Source organism: Oculina patagonica, chromosome 11 (assembly GCF_052425735.1).
Source record: "Oculina patagonica isolate OP01 chromosome 11, crgOcupat, whole genome shotgun sequence".
Classification (NCBI taxonomy): Eukaryota; Metazoa; Cnidaria; class Anthozoa; order Scleractinia; family Oculinidae; genus Oculina; species Oculina patagonica.
The window spans coordinates 74,099-92,322 of record NC_135768.1 but is presented as its reverse complement, the minus strand read 5'-3'; the positions used below and the strand labels follow the sequence as shown (position 1 = coordinate 92,322).

Here is an 18,224-nt window from a genome sequence, read left to right as displayed (position 1 = left end):
CGCACAAAATGGGCTCCTGATATAGTCAAGGACAAGGCAAACAAACACAGTTACTCATAGTCAAAGGGCTCAATTGAGCCTATTGTAGCTAATTGGTTTCACTGGCAAAAGTCCTCTTTAGCTTGGAAAAAATTTCCCATTTAAAATCATGTGATGCACTCTAGAGAATTGTTCCTTTGTCTGTCAAAAAAATCATCTATGTTGATTCGTTTAATTCTCAAGGGTAAAATTATATGGTCTAAAATGGACAAAAAAGGGAGCAAAGGAGTCATTAGCACGCAAGCGCTAGGCTAAAGGGTCATAATAAAGCCAAACTGAGGACGCGCGGGATTCGCATGCTTAGTCCGGATTATTCCGGGATTTGGAGGAAAGGCCATTCAACCACTTATGACGTCACCAATTTACACGTCAGCAGATTTTTGTGACGTGCAACATACAGAGTTTGGATAGATCTTTCCACAGGACTGTCCGTCTTGACTATTGACTGCATTCTGACAGAGCTAATCGAAAAAACGTGATCAGTTTTTGGTGTAAAATTGGTGCTAAAACAGGCCAATATACCCGTACTTGATCATGGTCTCCTCTCCAGGGTTTTCCATTGATTAAGATCAAAACTTTTCAGGCCAGTAGAAGGGATGCACAGAGTAAAAGATAGAGAGAATAAGAAAGCAGAGAAAAACGAAACGGAAAGGAGCAAGGAAAAAAATCGGAACGGTTCAGCAAAAAAACGCATTATTTCATTAACGAGAGCTTCAACGGAAATGTGCAAAGAATAGCACTTGTTTCACAATTGCTATCTTGTATCTAAAGAAACTGGGTCAGCAATAGTATTGATCATGACATAAATTTATTTACGTGCAAAACTCAGAACAAAAACATTCTGTCGTCAGTTTTTACTTTGCACTGTTACATCATGTTTTCCTTACCTGGCGTACAGAGACCAGGTGCAAGACTTAATTTAAAACAACAGCACAACAAGTTCTACCTGCGCTTTCTTAAATTTTAGTGCATTTGCATATATTATATTTTTATATTTTTAAACGCTCAAAAAATGCCATAAAAAGTCTCTCTGTTTTAGCCTTTAACCCAATATGCCAATTGTGGGATTAAAATATTATTCTCCATTATTTCAGCGGCCCATGCACTAAAAAACTATCTGAAAATAGATTCCAAGCATCCATTTACTTTGCATCACTATTTCTTTATATAATTTCTATCTACACGAGTCCAGTCCTTTAGCACCAAGTGCTAACATATCTTTTGTTCCCCACGAGTCTTGTTCTCTCATCAAAGCTGTATAACTCCTCCTCTTCAGCAAATTCCCTCTTTGATTGGCTTCTTTCTTGTTCCATGTAATGCTGGTCGTGGAGGACTGGGCCCACATTAGAAACTTTCTCCAATATAAACTTTTGACACACTGTGGAGAGGAAATGAAGTAGTTAGGCGGTTTCGTAAGAAAGGTTAATAAATCGAAGTACTTTTCTAATGTTTCAGTATAGTAAAACTAAAGAGACAATTACAACTTAAAGCTGAAAACGTGAACAGGCAAGTAAGGGAATCGGTGACCGGTAGCAAGTACAGCAAAACATGCAACTGGTAGATTGTTTACAGCCCCCTATTTTTTCGTAATTTTCCGATCGATGAGCGCGGGGAAAGAACGGCGAGAGAACTGGACGCCAGCGCAAAACGGGAGGCGCGAGGGGGTGAGGGGCGGAGAGGCACAGTCTATTCAACTGGTGGCAAACATTTACTCTGAACGTTTTTCAGCGGAGGGGTAGGGTTTCGATTCCCTTTGTATAATTCAAGGGGGAGGGGGGGACCCTCAGTAAATGCGATCAACTACTATATTATTTTGGACACTGAGATGCGAAAACGTAAAAACATTTTTACGTTAATAGCTGTGGGCAATACAAGACCAGTGTGTACGTGATGCGTGAAAAGAATCCTGAAAATGATCCCAAATATCCTGAAAATGATCCCAAATGCAATATCAGCTTCATATTATTGAGAATGATTCTCTGTGCTCTGTGTGTATCGCCACGTATTTAAATCCTGAAACCAGCATCGAAATTTCTCTGCAATCATTTCATGTGTACATCTTACATAAACCCCCTTGAAGAATACAGTTATAAGTTTTAGACTTATCCATTCACTAAGGTTAATTCAGAGTATGTGTTGAACGTCTTCGTCTAAATTATGTTACAAATGTGCTCCTTCATTTTATGAACCGGCTCGGTCATTATTCTTCAATCTTGCAATATCAACCATTAATGGTGAAAAAGGATGCTAGCTCAGTATTCTTTACCATTGATACGTTAATGGAATTTCTGAAAGTGAGATTAAGATAAAGGTCATAAAACAGACGTTTAGTTGTTATCAAAAAAAAATTGTTTTGGTATTGTGCTTATAAAGGACGCTATAAATTATTTGTTTGTCGTGTTGCTTAGCGCAGAAAGTAAATGGAGGAGAAATTTCACGGTCTGTAAGCCACTCTAACCACAGTTCATATTATATTTCCGCTGATTCATCTTCTGTGTCTCTTGTAAAACTTGCTTTTCTAAACAATACTATAGTGATATTGCCTTTTGAAGTTAATTAGCCTGTTATCTTAAGTGTATCGCTGAGATGTTCAGCTAGACTGACTTTTTGATAAAGCAAGATTCCTTTCATTGAAAACCGAGCAACTCAAACAAAGGAAGCTCGCTGCTCGTTCCTTTGATAGTTTATCTCAGACTTGTCTTAACTCCAGCTGCCCAGCTATACCACAGTTAGCTAGACTTCACAGCAGTTACAAACTCTCTATTCTGACTACAAAGTTCTGCAGACCAAACGAAATGAGCTTGCGAGAAAGATTCACAAAATGTTTAACCCGCGGCTAAAAAACATATAACAGGCTAGTTCATGGCTTTATCATTTTTAACGAGAGCTATATACTTTAGAAGATGTTTTGTTGATAAACAACCTGCGCCAACCAATTGTGTTTTGTTAAAGTCTGGCCTTTTTTGCCAACGATTTTAAAATGCCAATTTCATATCACCACTAAATCGCTTAGGAATTTAAGAACATTGCTATATTGCATGGTTATATTATAGACTGGTGCTCTTGGTGTATATACAACTCATTAAAATGTACAATGATACACGACTGAATTGAAAATATACAAGGTATTCTGTCAGCCTGTGCTGAACTGATGCTGAAAAGGCGTATTTAATCTATGTAATTTTTTCTGAGAAATTTTAATCGCTGAAGCCAAGAATTTGTTAGAACAACGAGAAGAATAAGACTTCACGCCTGTTAGACGAGTTCGACGCACTTAAAATAGCTTTATAAAACGAACTAAATCGCGGTTGTTAGAAAAATAACTTAATAAAACTGTCAAATCGCGGACGTTCGATATATACATCGCTTAGTTCGAGCCTCTAACAACAATTTTATTAAGCTATTGAAAGTGCATCGAACGTGTCTTAAGATGTGATGTCCTATTTTTCTCGAAGCTTAGTAAAGCAATTGAAAAAGTCGAATTATCTAACGAAGTTATTTACTTACCGTAACAGCCACAAGGCCACAGGAAATTACGCGGTACAAATCCTTGTTCCCGATGTACATTCTCCACCCACCACCAATCATTATCATCCTTGCTGAGTACCTTGATCAACTCTCCTCTCACCACGGAAATATCATCATCATCACACGCTTGGAAGTCAAACAAGACGCGGAGCATGGTCTGCCTTTTGCGAACCTGCAAGGCTTCCCGCGGGTCCATGCCACGGGATTCCCGAATAGAGCATCGCATCTGATCGGCCCGAACGAAAGTTGTCCTGTCATCGTACGCTGGTTCCTCGTAGACACTGGTGTAGCTTTCTGCTGGAATGATGATATTCACTTGTTCTGTGTGATTTTCTTTCAACTTCACTTCAGGCTTTGGGGAAGTAGCTTTTTTCTCGCCTCCCTGCTTTCTCCCGGCAAATATTTGTTTGGTCTTTCCAAATATCTTTCTGGTCGCCTTTTGAAGGAAGTTTTCTTTTTGTGGCCAGCCAGAAGTGCCATAACTTTCCTGTTGTTTCTTGAGTTTGATGCTCTGTGTTCTCGACTTAAAACAGCTCCAGGATTTGGTTTTGTGTGCGGTCGGCATCTGCTCTGAGTAATCGCTTTCCTCGCTAAATGCGGCGCTCGAGTCATCTTGAAACCCAGAGTCGTCATCTGGCTGAACAACAGTGTACTCTGAGTAAAAAAAAAGAAAAAACAAAACAAAACAAAGTCATTCCTTGTCACTATAACATTTCTGAATAACTTGACTTAACATGTCAAACGATGGCTTGTCTTGATAAACAATGCTCATGTCACTAATATGAAAGTCACAGAATCGCCTAAAGCTCAGAGACATATTTGTTTTTAGGATACAAAACAAATCTTACCCCGCTTCATGGCTAAATCTTGTCTAAGGAATCCGTGGGTTGACAGTGTGATATATCGCCTGGCTTGTCGCAAAATATCAAGCAGTACATGTGTCACGAGACTCAATGATTAATTACACTTAAATTATCCCTGAGGGAAGTCCAATAACACACCTGAGCTAAAGACTGTACAGTTTTCACACTATATGAAAGGGCTCCAGCAGGGATAATTACCTTTCGTTAACACCTCAGGACTTTTCACATGCTAATTATCAGTTTTGACGCACCGTCAAACTCTTGAGAGGGTCACAAGTGTGCAAGCACATGATTCAACAGACAAACAATACACAACCCACATTAAATGCTTTGTTATATTGTTGCTGAACACGCCTAAAATCAGCACCAAGCTTAATGTTAAAAAATCAGTTGTTTTAACTGCGCGATTGTTTACTCTTACGTTAGACTTCGGTGTCTTTTTTTTTAAAAAAAAAACTACAGACATATTTCTCGGTTGGTAGCTTTTTTAGTTCTGCGATCTTGTTCACCTGTGAGCTTGTTACTGTATGGCGTGTAGTAAGGAGAAATTATGAGTTGGTCACTAGCGGAAAGTAAATGAGTAAAAATAAAATCGAACTTTTCCTATAAAAGGATTTCGACTCATCAATGTGATATATTTTCCTGGTTGCTTCCAGAGCCGCTTGTTTTGGTAATGTTAGTCTTTCGGTTTAACAAAAAAAAAAATGTCTCAAAATAGCAATGAGCAGAGCAACACTTCTGCTATGAGAGCTCCCTCTTGCCTTCCGCAAACAAAGGTCAAGAACATGTCGATAAGAGCAAAGTCGTCGGCCTTTTTATTTACAAATATCACAGCTCCTTAGAAGTTGACATTCCACTCAAAAACAGGTCTATGAAACTTTAAAGTATTTTATCCTTACAGTCTGTGTCTTTGTTTTTTTCTGTCGGAGCTGAGAAACCAACATTGTATATTGGTCAGGCGTTATGGCCGAATGTGTTCAAAGAAGGTGATCAAAGCGGCTTGACATGTATAACAATATAGACGATTCTAAACTGTTCTGTTACATAAAAGCCTGCCGATAAACATTGCTCATGTGTCGCGCCAGTGCACTCAATACGTAGGCAAAGTTCTCAAAGAGGGTATTATTTGCCTTTCCTTTAAGCAGTAGCCCAGAACTTTCCTTTTTAGTGGTAAATCTTGAGAGAATATCCATAAAACGGAAAAATAAGCTTGTGATAAACAAAGGACCAATAATAACAAGGATTCACGTAACCTATTCAAGTGCATACGTCACATGTCAAAGTGGTACCGCTGTCCCGGTAGAGTGATTCAGGAAGCGTGCGGTTGTTTTAGTCTGATGAAGATCACGCACGGTACGGCGCGAAAGAGACAGGCTGTTTGGTTTGGTCAGTGGCTGGTCCCAGGCAACCCATGAGCGACAAACAAGCCTGAGGCTATGGACTTTTTTGTTCCAAAACTGTTTAAGAATTTGATCACCGTTGACCAAAAACGCCAGGCTCAAGAGATGAGATTGGACCCCGGGTACATGAACTCCTCCCTGGGAGGGAAGGCTGGTCCATATTCCCTTGTTCCCCCCAAAATATCAGAAAGACAGCGTTTTTACCATGTTACAGTTTTATTTTCCTTTTTGTTTCCATGTTACCAATTATTTTATGGCCCCCCCCCTGGGAGGGGCTCTTTAATAAATGGAACTGATATCGCGAGGGTCCTGGGTCGGAGTCCCACTGAAGCCCCAAACCCTTTTGTGTGTTTTTCTCTTGTAACTGCTAAATTATATTGCAGTACGTTCACACTGTATGATTTATTTCATCTGTTTGCATAAGATTATCACTTAATTAGCACCTTGGTAGGTGCTTAAACGCATCATAACTGCATGTACAAGGTGCAAGCAAGGGAACGTTCCTTCGATTTCTGCATGGGATGAAAATGTTTGAATGATACAACAAAATGGACAGAGAAAACAACTTATTGAAAAAAATCTATCCTGCATCAATATCTAAACTATTACTCGAAAATATGAATGACGTGAAAACAGTTCACGTGGAACATGGACGAATGGACCACAGCGCGAATAGGGCATCGTAACATTACGGCTTTTTTCTTTGCGCGAACATAAAAAATCATTTCATATTGAAATTCGTAGCCGACACTTTTTAGTTGGAATGAGAACCAAATTGTCTCTCCCTTCCTCCCCAGTCTCTTGTTCTCCAGGCCCCTGTGCAGAGGAGGCTCGACAGTGCGCAGGACACGGTCAGGACATCAAGTTTCCGCCGGCAGGTTTTCTGACGAGTAACAGTTTCTTGTCTCATTTATACTTGCGAGGCTGTTAAGATGTCTTTGGCTTGCTGACCGCATGGGACTGAAGGCCTGTATCTGTTCCTTCATGGCGCCTGACACTTTCTGCAGGCGCTGGAGTCGTCTGCCGGTGCTGAGGTTCTGATGACGAAGACTTTCCTATAAACAGATGACTACAGTTAATGAAAAAAAAATGTTATATTGTTGAATGAATGAATGAATGAAATACTTTATTAAAGTGTCTGGAGTATTTAGCTTAAAAAAAAAAAAACTAATTGTGGACACTATTTACATTATTATATATCTAAGCTATTTAAAGTTAAAATATTTACACTTACTAAGAAGAAGAAAACTGAAGAATCGTACTACATAGATTAATAAATAAATAAATAAATAAATTACAATAGAATATAAAATTTTATTATAAAAGTAGGTGAAAGATAAAAATTGCAGTTAAGAGTTAAAAATTAAAAATTTAAAAATGTATAACGGCTAGCTGCATATGTCACATTTACACTCAGTTTGTATAAGACGGGTGAGGTCTTTTCTCCCAATACTGTTTTTAAAACTCGTGACATTATGTTTTTCTCTATCACTGTGGTCTAGTTTATGATCAAGGAGAGCCAGATTGCACGGTGTGGAACGGATAAGGACTTTCAACTCTAATATTTTTCTCTCAGTAATGTGAAAAACATTCAAAACAGTTAAAAAGCCGCTTACATGACCAAGAAAGGATGAGATTTAATATCCTCTCTTGGCAAACTGAACATTAGACGACTAATTCGGCAGATTTCACAGGTCCGAAGTTAGACTAAATTTCAGTTGCCCCCGGCTCTGATCACTTAGCTTAGAGTTAGTGACTAGATAAGGCAGCTGGAATGAAATTTAGACTGCCCTACATACATAGTAATTTTGAAATAGCTTTTAAAACACTAGACACACAATACAGTAGAGCCCCGGTAACTCGAACTCTGAAGGGAAACGAAAAACAGTTCGAGTTAGCGGGGTTTTCGAGTTAACCGAGTAAAAATGACTGAAAAGTGGGTCCAAGGGAAATGGAAGTAAGTTCGAGTTAGCGGGGTTGTTCGAGTTATCCGAGTTCGAGTTACCGGGGTTCTACTGTAGCTAGTGTTTACAAGACTGCACTCATAAGCAGCGTGAATTCCTTAACTATAAAAATATTTCCGAGTCGTAAAAAGCTTGATCCTCAGTCTACTCGATTTAATACTGCGACATTGTCAGCTACAGCACTGTACTTCCAACCTTAAGCCTTCAATCATTACTCTTTCTTAATACGATTAGAAATTTCTAAATAACCTGACTGGGTGCTGCAGTAGTCTACTACCATGACAGGTGGAAATTAAAACTTAATTCTGAAAAGAATATTTAATCCCGCGATTATTAGTCAAGTGTTTGGGCTGATTATATTGATGCCGAAGTGATGTGTGTAGAAATAAATTAATTGCAATATTTGCACCGGACGATTCGACGATTCGGCGATTAATTTGAAACATCAGTTAACGCTGCCAGCGACAAAAGAATTACAACTGGACTAATTAGTCACGTAGGCTTCAAAATATATAAAACATTGCACCTTAAAATCCACACAATTCTCTTTGCCGGTCGCGACGTATACTCCATGTATTTTCCGTTATTTGGTATAAAACCAATTTTTAACTAGTTAATCAATTTTTTCAGGTTATTTTTTGGCCAAAATCTCTCTCTCTTTTTGTTTTCATTTTCCTCATTCTGCAATGTATTAACAAAGGAAAACCGCATTGTTTTCGTAAAGGTTAGTTTATGGTGGCACTAAAAAGTTGTCCTTTAGTTAGCGACAGAAACCCTTACCATATCGCGTAAAAGTCCAGACGTTTCTTCTTCTAATTTCTTTGTACTTGAGCTCATTTCGTGTATAATTTCATGAAAAGATTTCGCTCTTTGTAATTGATTTTTCCTTTCACGACGCAATCTCGGTGAATAGGATTCCCCATCACTACTTCCTGATGTTAAACTTTCAACACTGTAGCTTGTCTTGAATTCGCGACGTCTTGTCTTTTCGTGGAATTCGCTTCCAAAAACCATATTTCGAGTTGTTTTGCTCTGAAATATGCCACTCGGGCACTGAAAAGTTGTGACCGGCTTTGAAAATGAATTTCAGTCAATGAATGCGTTAGTATCGCAGCTTTTAGACGCGATCTGTCCTAGCATAAACATACGTTTTAGCAGATTGACTTTGACGAAAATTTTGATTGGATGTTTTATGCTAAATATCATTGAATTATTAATTGTTTTATTGCGTACGCGACATGAAGGACTTCTGAAGATGTTTATGGCGACAAAACAGATCAATTGAATGGCAGAAAAATAACAGAATTACGAATCAAGAATCCGTAAATAAACTTTAGCTTCGTGGAACTTCACTCCCCTCAAAGATCCAATCAATGTCTTTACAAATCATACTTTCCTGAATAAAACCTCCGTCCTACGCTGAAAAAATAAAGTTAACTTTATTTTGCGACGTCAAAGCATGTGGGAAACTTATATATATACCCTTATATAAGTTGCATTGTATATGCCGACCCAAAAGATTTTTTACTTTTTTTCGACTTTTTTTCTACAACATCACTTTATTATGCAATATAAACGTAGCTCAAGGGAGGTTATAGTCATTCTTCCATTCTCTCAGCCGCTATATGAAGTCAGAAGAGGAATCGAGGATAGTTTTAAAATTGTCACGAACGGGAGAGAAAATTGTTTTAAATAAACGAAATAAAACTCAATGAGATGATACAAGAGAAATAATGGATGATAATTTTTCCAGATGTCTGAAAATAACGTGAATGGCAGAAAGAAGGCACTTTTTGTGATGGCAAAAGAAGCGAAGAAAAAAAGAAAAAAAAAGAAAAGAAAGAGAGAGGTAGAGAACGAAGAGCCAGATCACTCAACATACGTAAGCGAGGCAAAAGATGTGTTTGATAACGATGAAGGACTTGAATCTTCAGCAATGCAATATTATCAGTAATTTAACAAGAGAAATATGTTGCCAAATAGTTTACTTGAATATACATTAGTGCAACATTCAGAATTTGAAATTCGCACGCGCCGGTAAGTACGCTTCCCGATTCAGCCAAGGGCGTTATCCTCCAATGTACCAGCAAGCCGGGAAGGGTTTTAATTATTTTATCAAACCCTCCAATTTATTTTTACAACGCCCTTCATCACGGTTTAAAGTAGGGCGCTAAGGTTAAAAGGAAAACACCCACAGTGATAATTACGGCGTACTTAGTACTTGGGGTTGAAATAATGCCAGTGACGAAGTCGAGAGAGACTGGAACGTACTTGAGTTGACTGTCAAAATGCTAGCGGTTTCGTTGCATAGAAAGCATTACGTTATGTAGTGTCAAACGAAATTCCAACACAGCGAAAATGCAGCTGGTATGATTACTAATTTTGAAACCATTTGATACTTAAATTTGCCGTAAAACGAAAATGGGGAAAAGAGACAACCGAGTGGTAAGGTTTAAAAGGTTACCTTAATAGTTTGTAGTGATGATAATATGCCTGATAAAACTGTGCAATATGGAAATAGAACCCCTGCATCGATAACAAGATTACCTTGTTAAATGATCATACATGTTGATTTAAAATGAATACCGTTTACAACTTTATTTTCAAATTTAATAGCTGCAAAACTACGAACCGTACTTAGCTTCTTTCTTGTAAACTGTGCTTTACTGGGGTGATGGAATCTGAATTTCACCAGCTGTGCACAGAGATGCCATAAAAATCATGTGTTATTTGTCTGTAAACCCTTAATGAAGGCTAATTAGTATAAAATGGATTATAGACAGACAATCAGACTGGCTCTTAAATTTAAAAGTCTGATCTAATGTGCGCTGCCTTTTTATAATGCAAAGCACTTTGTAAATTATCCAGCCCTTGAGGCTCACATTTAATTTCGTGTTAATATGCTTAATTCTAGGTTACATTGTTAGTTAGTAACTTGCATTATTTCAACCCCCAGTACGCCGTCACTGTGCGTGTTTTCCTTTTAACACAATTTTGTGTTCACCTGTTCACATTTCAATGATACAATTTTTCTCAGGCATGTATGAATCCTATAGCCATGGCACGGGCAAGTAGACCTGCTGTATCGGGACCAACAATAAGGGACTACCTCAACAGAAATAGACCAACCCTGTAAGTGATTCATTATGATTATATATTTATAATTTCAATAATTAAACACACAGGTTTTCTCAAACTATGGTAAATTGCAACTACACTTAACTTTGAAGTCCACCGAGTAGTTCTTTCATGTGAAACAGTTAACTTGATTTAAGGCCTTCCAAGGGGGTAGCCGTGTTGCAAATTATTCTGAGAACCAGTGTTGCCTAGCCAATAGCTGTAAATGTCGCTGTCATTTCCCCCCCTATTGTGTTGCTGTCGCATTGTGTCGCTGTTGCATTTCAGTGCCGTAATGATGCCACTTGTCCTTGTTAAAATGTTCCTGTGACGTTAGTATTCAGGGTCATGTCACTTGTTGCTCTTACCCCTTGGAAGGCCTTTTGATTTGAATAGCTAGTTGATTGGAATACGTTCTCAAGTCTGAATTTGATTAATGTGGGTATCCCAGACACCATCATGGTCGGACAAAACAACATTTTGGTCGGACATCACTAAAAACAAAAGGTTTAATTTTATTCATTGTTGCCATAAAATGATTTACGATAAAAAAATTGTCCTGACATCATGTCCGACCACACTTGGGATTTCGTCAGACATGAACAAATTTTGGTCAGCCGATGACCGACTGTTATTTGCAGCCCTGGTATCCTGGGGTATGCTGTTGGTGTAACACTGCAGGACTACCACTCAAAAGTGTACATGTGTACATATTGCTTTAATTAATATATTTTATATTGGAGAATGTTTACTAATTTTCTTTTAAATTCATCTTAAATTCTGATTGAAAGGGATGAGGTGAAAGAAATGATCAACAAAAAGAAGACAGGCTCAGAGACACTAGCTGCATATGAAGAACATTTAAACCAGGTAACCAGCTTAGCACAAAGAATTAGGCAATGGGCTATATATAACCATCAGCCGTGAGGGCTTAAAAAAAAGGTGAATTCCAGCTGGCTCTTCAGACACTTTTTGTTTGCCCAGGGCATTTGCATGCTTGTATTGCTTTTACTTTCTTTGTAAAGTCGTGATTTAGTGGCAGATGACATGTCTGGGCTCTTGTCCATTACTTGTCTGGCAAGAAAAGTTATTTCTCAGGATGACTGGACAAGACTTTTGTTTAAATCTGAACCATGCTCATTGGCTATTAGGGTTGATAATTAACTTATTTATTAATTAACTTCATATTGATTCTCAGAAATTTAGAAGTGAGCTAAAGAAAAACAGAGAAAAAGTACTGGGTACCTCAGAAGGTTCTTCAAAGACAAAGAGAAAAGAGGTACATGTGTTGAATAAGCATCACAAGCTGTACTTTGAGATATTTGTGTTTTTCTAACATTACTGTAAATTATTAAAATTATACTATGGTTTACAATTATCATTACTTTTTCGGTGTTGCTTCTGCCTTGGCTTCGTTCATTAGTATATTTTGATTACATTTTGCTTGATATTTATTTTCAGAAAAAGAAGTCAAGCAAGCGTAAAAAGAGAAGGGTGAGCTACTGTTGCTGGTTGTACATGTCTCTGTTTGGTTCCTCATCTGTGTTGGTGGCAAAGTGAATTTTTTTGTTTATCATAAAAATGAGTCATTGCTTTGCCTCCTGCTAGTCCACTGCAGGCTACCCTCGGCCCTCACCCCACCCTCCCCCCTGGATGGGCTGTTAGTCGACCATGGGTTTCCACCCCCTCCTTCCACCCCCAATCTTTCTGGATGCAATGCAAGTGCATAAGTGGTTAGTCTGCATCATTTAAGACGTTGCTAACAAAATGTCTTAATAAAACTAAACAGAGCTTATTTCCTTTGCTTTGTTTTAAGCGTCCTTCTTCATCTTCATCATCAACTTCAACTTCTGACAACAGTGAATCTGAGGAAGAATACAAGGTGAGAATTTTGACAGATTGATTCTCATTAGTTACCATAGTGTTTGGGGGTGAGACAGGAAACTTAAACAAATAAAATGTGTTTAAATATGTCTAAAGCAATTGTTGGTCAGAATAGTTACAATGAAAAGATATTGACAATTGATATACTAAAAAATGTGGTAGTCATTCCCAGAGTGTAAATATTACATGGATTACTGCTTGCATACTTCATTTTATCCACGACATTTTAATTAGTGGGTGTACTGTGGCTCTGCAGGGGTGTTCTACACCATAAGTTACCTATATACCCCTTCCTGTTGTTAATTTTTTTTTTCAATTATGTGCAGCGAAGAACAAAGACCAAAAAGAAGAAAAAGAAGAGAAAACGTACAGTGAATGACAATGCAACAGATGAGCCTAAGACAAAGAAGAGAAAGAGAAAACACAATGATGAACATTCTTCATCTTCATAAAAGTGGTGAGGCAAATGGGTTGCTTAAGCTGTCAATTGAGTTAAAACTTTAACACAGGGGCTACATCTTATTTCATAGTGATTTTCTTTAAAGAAAGCTTAAGAGGGCGTCTTTCTTAGAAACACCCACTCAATTTCGCGTAAAAAATAATTTTGCCTGAAACTCTGTCAACTGAAAGACTTTACCGCGGTAAGAACTAAAACAGATTTGGTTTGATTTGAAATGATATTCTGGCCGCGTTAGAAGCCATAAAATATTTTCCCTTGTCAACCCCCGTCACAACGTCTCGAAAATTGAAAAATAGGTACTTTTCGTAGCACTGTAAAATATTTCTTTCGCATCATCTAGCCGCAAATTTTATATCAATTTGCTCATAAACCTTACTAGTTTTCCAAGAAAGTCACAATTTGCCTCTCAATTCTCCTGAAAAGGCAAAATGGAGCGTAATATGACCACTACTAATCGCCTTCGAGCGAAGGCTGTAAATTGGCTTCAATTTAGGGGCTATTTTTTAAATTTTGGGACCAACCTAATACTTCTAGCCTATACAGACGACTAGAGTAGTCGTTAATCTGCAAATATGTGCAAAATCCCATGTACGTTTTCAATATTTCAAAAGTTGTGACCGTTTTTATCAGCACATGTACCAGCATTTTCGATTTTTTCGCCTATATTGAAATCGAACTCTCTCGAGCAGATTTTGACACACATGCAGCCTACCTGCTTCTCATCTCGGTTTATGTCAAACGTAAGACGGTTAATTATCCCCAGATTGCTAAATCCCATAATAACTCCAGCAAATTGGTAGGTATTGCCTTCAAAACTTGAGCACCACGGCATCTATCGGGTCCCTTGTTGGCGGGCGAAAGCCTGAATCCAAGGCTACATTTTGCACTAAATAGCCCATTGAACACCGTTTCAGAGCCGTTTATCTTCAAGAATCAGTCAAAAGACTCTCTGAGACTGGTATTCAGAGAACATAGCCGCAATTTGAGGTCTGAATTCCGAAGAAACATTACCATTTATAGCGTACATCTTGACAATATCGATACTGTGTGATGCTGCTTCCGCAGAGGTCCGCATAAATGGGGAGACCGCCTTGTGCCAACAAGGCAATATCACTATAATTTTTTAAAATCAAAATTTGGAAAGCATGCGCAATTTCGAGTTTTAAAGAAATCAATCCTATAAATAAATATATTTTAAAAGCGAAGCCTCGAGCCAAATGGCCCATACTGTCACAGCTTATCCCGGTTTCGATAACATTAAGCGGCTAAGAATTTTTCTACTCCCTCCTAGATGGAATGCTAGTCCATCGCAGTCCCCCCCCCCCCCCCACACACACACACATAATTATTTCGCCGGTAACCATTTATACACCCGGGTGGGTAGAGGCGCTATGAGAGAAAATTGACTTGCTAAAGAACACAATACAGCAACCCTGGCCAGGGATCGAACCGCGGAAAGTTCGATCTGGAGTCCGGCCGACTGTAAGATATAGCATTTTGAATTTCGGAGTTCACGCCACACAAGACCTAAGATGGCCACCAGAAGGCTGTCGCGTTTTCTTAAAAAAAATCCTCATCTCGCCATTTTTAATACTCTGAACACTTGAGCGTTGAGGTTTTGCGGGAAGAGTTTATTTGAATGTTTACTTTTTCGTGAGGGTGATCGGATTTGTAGCAGAATTTAATGCCAGATCACATGTCTGTGCTCTTCAAATTTGCGTGAAACAATTTGACGAATAACTAGAGTACAGAATAATGTACAGATCTGAGACTTGGACAAGTAACGGTAGTTTATATAGCAGTTTTCTACAACCTGTAATATTTTTTTTACTTAATAGTTTTGGTTTTATTTTTGGCGGCGTGACAGTGAAAACCACTTATAGGATGTAGTATTCTTAGCCTGCCTGCCTTTTGATGAGAGGGATGAGAGAACTTAACGTAATAAAAGCACAGCTATGTCAAGGCATGGAGCCAAGACTACTCAACGACTGTCTGTTACTCTTACAGGATGTTTAACATGGTTTAGTCAGAAACACATTCACATTCACGAATCATATCCGTCCTCTTGTTTATCAGAAGTTGTTTTTTTTCTTTTGATTTTACATACATCTCAAAGTGGCTACAGATGGCTTTCAGCATGACCACATTGAATTTTTGAAGCGTGTTGCTGTGGTAACGCTCACAGAGGTCATACGTGTCGTAGCAGATGGGATGCGAGACGTTGATTTCTCTATTAACCTTGTCTACCAGAATTTGTCTGTCGGAATTTTTCTGGAGGCATTGGACATCTTCCTCGTCATCGGGTGACATTCCGACCACACCCTGATCCTTGTGACGTTTTGCTGCTAGTCGGGAGAAAAAGCGCTGGATTTGGCTCTTCGTCAGCCACTCTGTTCTTGTAAACATACGTTCATTGTCTTTGATTTTGGCATTTCGCATGTCTACTGCAACTTGGGAAGGGCATAGGCGTACGGGCAATTTTTGCCAGGGGGGGGGGGGGGCGGTGAGACATTTGCCCAAACAATTCTCGCAAGTTGCATGCCCAAATTTTTATGAAACAGTCGAGAAGAAACGAGGTTCATACGATGCACTAACATAGGCTTTCAAATGAAGTGAAAAATTCTTATATAAGAATCTATTATATGAGCTCATACAGCACGTTAAAAGAAATAGCTGTCTCTACCAATTCGACGGCCGAAGATATCAACCATGCAATCCATGTCATTGTTGACTACAGTGTTGGAATATGCCCATTAAATGCTAATAAGTGCGATGGCAAGTAATAATTTAGGCCAAGTAAAAAAAAACAATGTTTCTCGTCCCGATTTCTTCTGTTGCATTCCATACCTGTGTTGTTCGAATATGTGAATATTGATGTAGTAGTAGTAAACTTGATTTAAGTGTCAATCGCTCTAGCGCGTTAAACACCTATTGGTGACACTAATGTTTTTTCCTCCATCGTCAAATTCTCCAGGCCAGAAGCGAACTTCCAAAATAAATCCTGCAAGGTAATTGACCTATCCAGTACAAACCTAGTGTAACAAGGATTTAAAGTTTTGGGCCTTAGTTTGTATTAAACGCAGACAAACTGAGCCATGTCTTACTCCGTACAAAGTGAAAGTAAACATATATTGTTGGGTTTTTGTTCGTTCTAACTTTTCCAAAAATAAAAAAGAGAGGCGCGGGGAAGGGTCCGCCTTTCGCCAAGTTCTTTCTCCTAGTGTAAACCGTGCCGTAAGGTATTCTTTAACCTTCTGCGAAATTCTAACGTTGCTCCTCGGTTTGCTTAAGGCCCATCCTGTTTGTATTGGATTGATTTATTTAAAACTCGAAATTGCGCATGCTTTCCAAATTTTGATTAAAAAAAAAACACATTGCCTTGTTGGCACAAGCGATCAGCGGTTTCCCCATTTATGCGGACCTCTGCGGAAGCAGCATCACACAGTTTCGATATTGTCAAGATGTACGCTGTAAATGGTGATGTTTCTTCGGAATTCAGACCTCAAATCGCGGCTATGTTCTCTGAATACCAGTCTCAGAGAGTCTTTTGACTGATTCTTGAAGATAAACGGCTCTGAAACGGTGTTCAATGGGCTATTTAGTGCGAAATGTAGCCTTGGATTCAGGCTTTCGCTCGCTAACAAGGGACTCGATAGATGCCGTGGTGCTCAAGTTTTGAAGGCAATACCTACCAATTTGTTGGAGTTATTATGGGATTTAGCCATCTGGGGATTGTTAACCGTCTAACGTTGGACATAAACCGAGATGAGAAGCAGGTAGGCTGCATGTGTGTCAAAATCTGTTCGAGAGAGTTCGATTTCAATATAGGCGAAAAAATCGAAAATGCTGGTACATGTGCTGATAAAAACGGTCACAACTTTTGAAATATTAAAAACGTACATGGGATTTTGCACATATTTGCAGATTAACGACTACTCTAGTCGGCTGTATAGGCTAGAAGTATTAGGTTGATCCCAAAATTTAAAAAATAGCCTCTAAATCGAAGCCAATTTACAGTCTTCGCTCGAAGGCGATTAGTAGTGGTCATATTACGCTCCATTTTGCCTTTTCAGGAGAATTGAGAGGCAAATTGTGACTTTCTTGGAAAACTAGAAAGGTTTATGAGCAAGTTGATATAAAATTTGCGGCTAGATGATGCGAAAGAAATATTTTACAGTGTTACGAAAAGTGCCTTTTTTCAATTTTCGAGACGTTGTGACGGGGGCTGACAAGGGAAAATATTTTATGGCTTCTAACGCGGCCAGAATATCATTTCAAATCAAACCAAATCTGTTTTAGTTCTTACCTCGGTAAAGTCTTTCAGTTGACAGAGTTTCAGGCAAAATTATTTTTTACGCGAAATTGAGTGGGTGTTTCTAAGAAAGACGCCCTCTTAAGTAAAATCAGTTGTCTTGCTGGCAGATGCTGGGAGTGTGCACTTCAGAATATTCCAGCAAGGTATATTTAAATGAGATTGCTAAAAATAATGGCCAAAAATTTTGTTTGGTCCTTGCATGGTACAGAACCATTGGAAAGATTTCTTTTTAAATTTGGGAAATCATTTCAGAAGACATTCATAATTTAAACTGAATTTGTTGCTCCTTTCTTTTTGTTTAGGTCACAGAAAAGACCACGAAGTTGGGAACTTGTTGGACTCTGGGGATCAATGGTCGTTTCTGGGAAACTGCCCACCTACCCCTCCCCCTAACCTAACATTAACACTGACTTCTTTCTTTGGGCAAAATGTTAGGTTTGGGGAGGGGTAGGTGGGCAGTTTCCCAGAAATGACTATTGATCCGACTCTGGTGGAACTTTCCTTATAAATATTAATTATCATACATACTGGCTACTTGATCAAAATATTTTGTCTTAGATCAGGGAGTGAATTTCATTCAAATCTTAAATAGACAGTTTTTAAAGTAATCAGAGAAAAGAAATATTTTGCTTGTGTTTGGATAAGGCTGGCGTG

At 38.6% G+C, this 18,224-nt stretch overlaps 3 protein-coding genes across 3 annotated transcripts; 1 reads left to right on the top strand and 2 right to left on the bottom strand.

Moving 5' to 3' along the window:
- Positions 1–1,178: 1,178 nt before the first annotated feature.
- LOC144630503 (uncharacterized) lies at positions 1,179–4,640 on the bottom strand. The gene is made up of 3 exons (XM_078488853.1): positions 4,416–4,640; positions 3,547–4,221; positions 1,179–1,417 (listed from the first exon to the last, which is right to left on the bottom strand). Exons 1-3 carry the CDS (start codon positions 4,423–4,425, stop codon positions 1,236–1,238), a joined length of 867 nt encoding a protein of 288 aa, XP_078344979.1. The 5' UTR covers positions 4,426–4,640; the 3' UTR covers positions 1,179–1,235.
- Positions 4,641–6,167: 1,527 nt separating this feature from the next.
- Positions 6,168–8,958, bottom strand: LOC144630174 (uncharacterized). Its single transcript, XM_078488473.1, has 2 exons — positions 8,575–8,958; positions 6,168–6,885 (listed from the first exon to the last, which is right to left on the bottom strand). Exons 1-2 carry the CDS (start codon positions 8,806–8,808, stop codon positions 6,691–6,693), a joined length of 429 nt encoding a protein of 142 aa, XP_078344599.1. The 5' UTR covers positions 8,809–8,958; the 3' UTR covers positions 6,168–6,690.
- A 1,171-nt stretch (positions 8,959–10,129) lies between these two features.
- On the top strand, positions 10,130–18,137 carry LOC144630527 (protein FAM133B-like). Its single transcript, XM_078488885.1, has 9 exons — positions 10,130–10,239; positions 10,832–10,926; positions 11,703–11,781; positions 12,110–12,190; positions 12,373–12,405; positions 12,728–12,793; positions 13,122–13,252; positions 17,873–17,915; positions 18,062–18,137. Exons 1-7 carry the CDS (start codon positions 10,216–10,218, stop codon positions 13,245–13,247), a joined length of 504 nt encoding a protein of 167 aa, XP_078345011.1. The 5' UTR covers positions 10,130–10,215; the 3' UTR covers positions 13,248–13,252; positions 17,873–17,915; positions 18,062–18,137.
- The last annotated feature ends 87 nt before the right edge of the window (positions 18,138–18,224 follow it).

Coding starts and splice junctions, on each gene's coding strand:
- LOC144630174 (XM_078488473.1), bottom strand. CDS start 8,808: ATGGTTTTTGGAAGCGAATTCCACGAAAAGACAAGACGTCGCGAATTC. Junction 6,886..8,574: donor CTGGACTTTTACGCGATATG/GTAAGGGTTTCT, acceptor ATCTGTTTATAG/GAAAGTCTTCGTCATCAGAA.
- LOC144630503 (XM_078488853.1), bottom strand. Junction 1,418..3,546: donor GTGGCCTTGTGGCTGTTACG/GTAAGTAAATAA, acceptor TCCTCTCCACAG/TGTGTCAAAAGTTTATATTG.
- LOC144630527 (XM_078488885.1), top strand. CDS start 10,216: ATGGGGAAAAGAGACAACCGAGTG. Junction 10,240..10,831: donor GGAAAAGAGACAACCGAGTG/GTAAGGTTTAAA, acceptor AATTTTTCTCAG/GCATGTATGAATCCTATAGC. Junction 12,406..12,727: donor GCAAGCGTAAAAAGAGAAGG/GTGAGCTACTGT, acceptor CTTTGTTTTAAG/CGTCCTTCTTCATCTTCATC.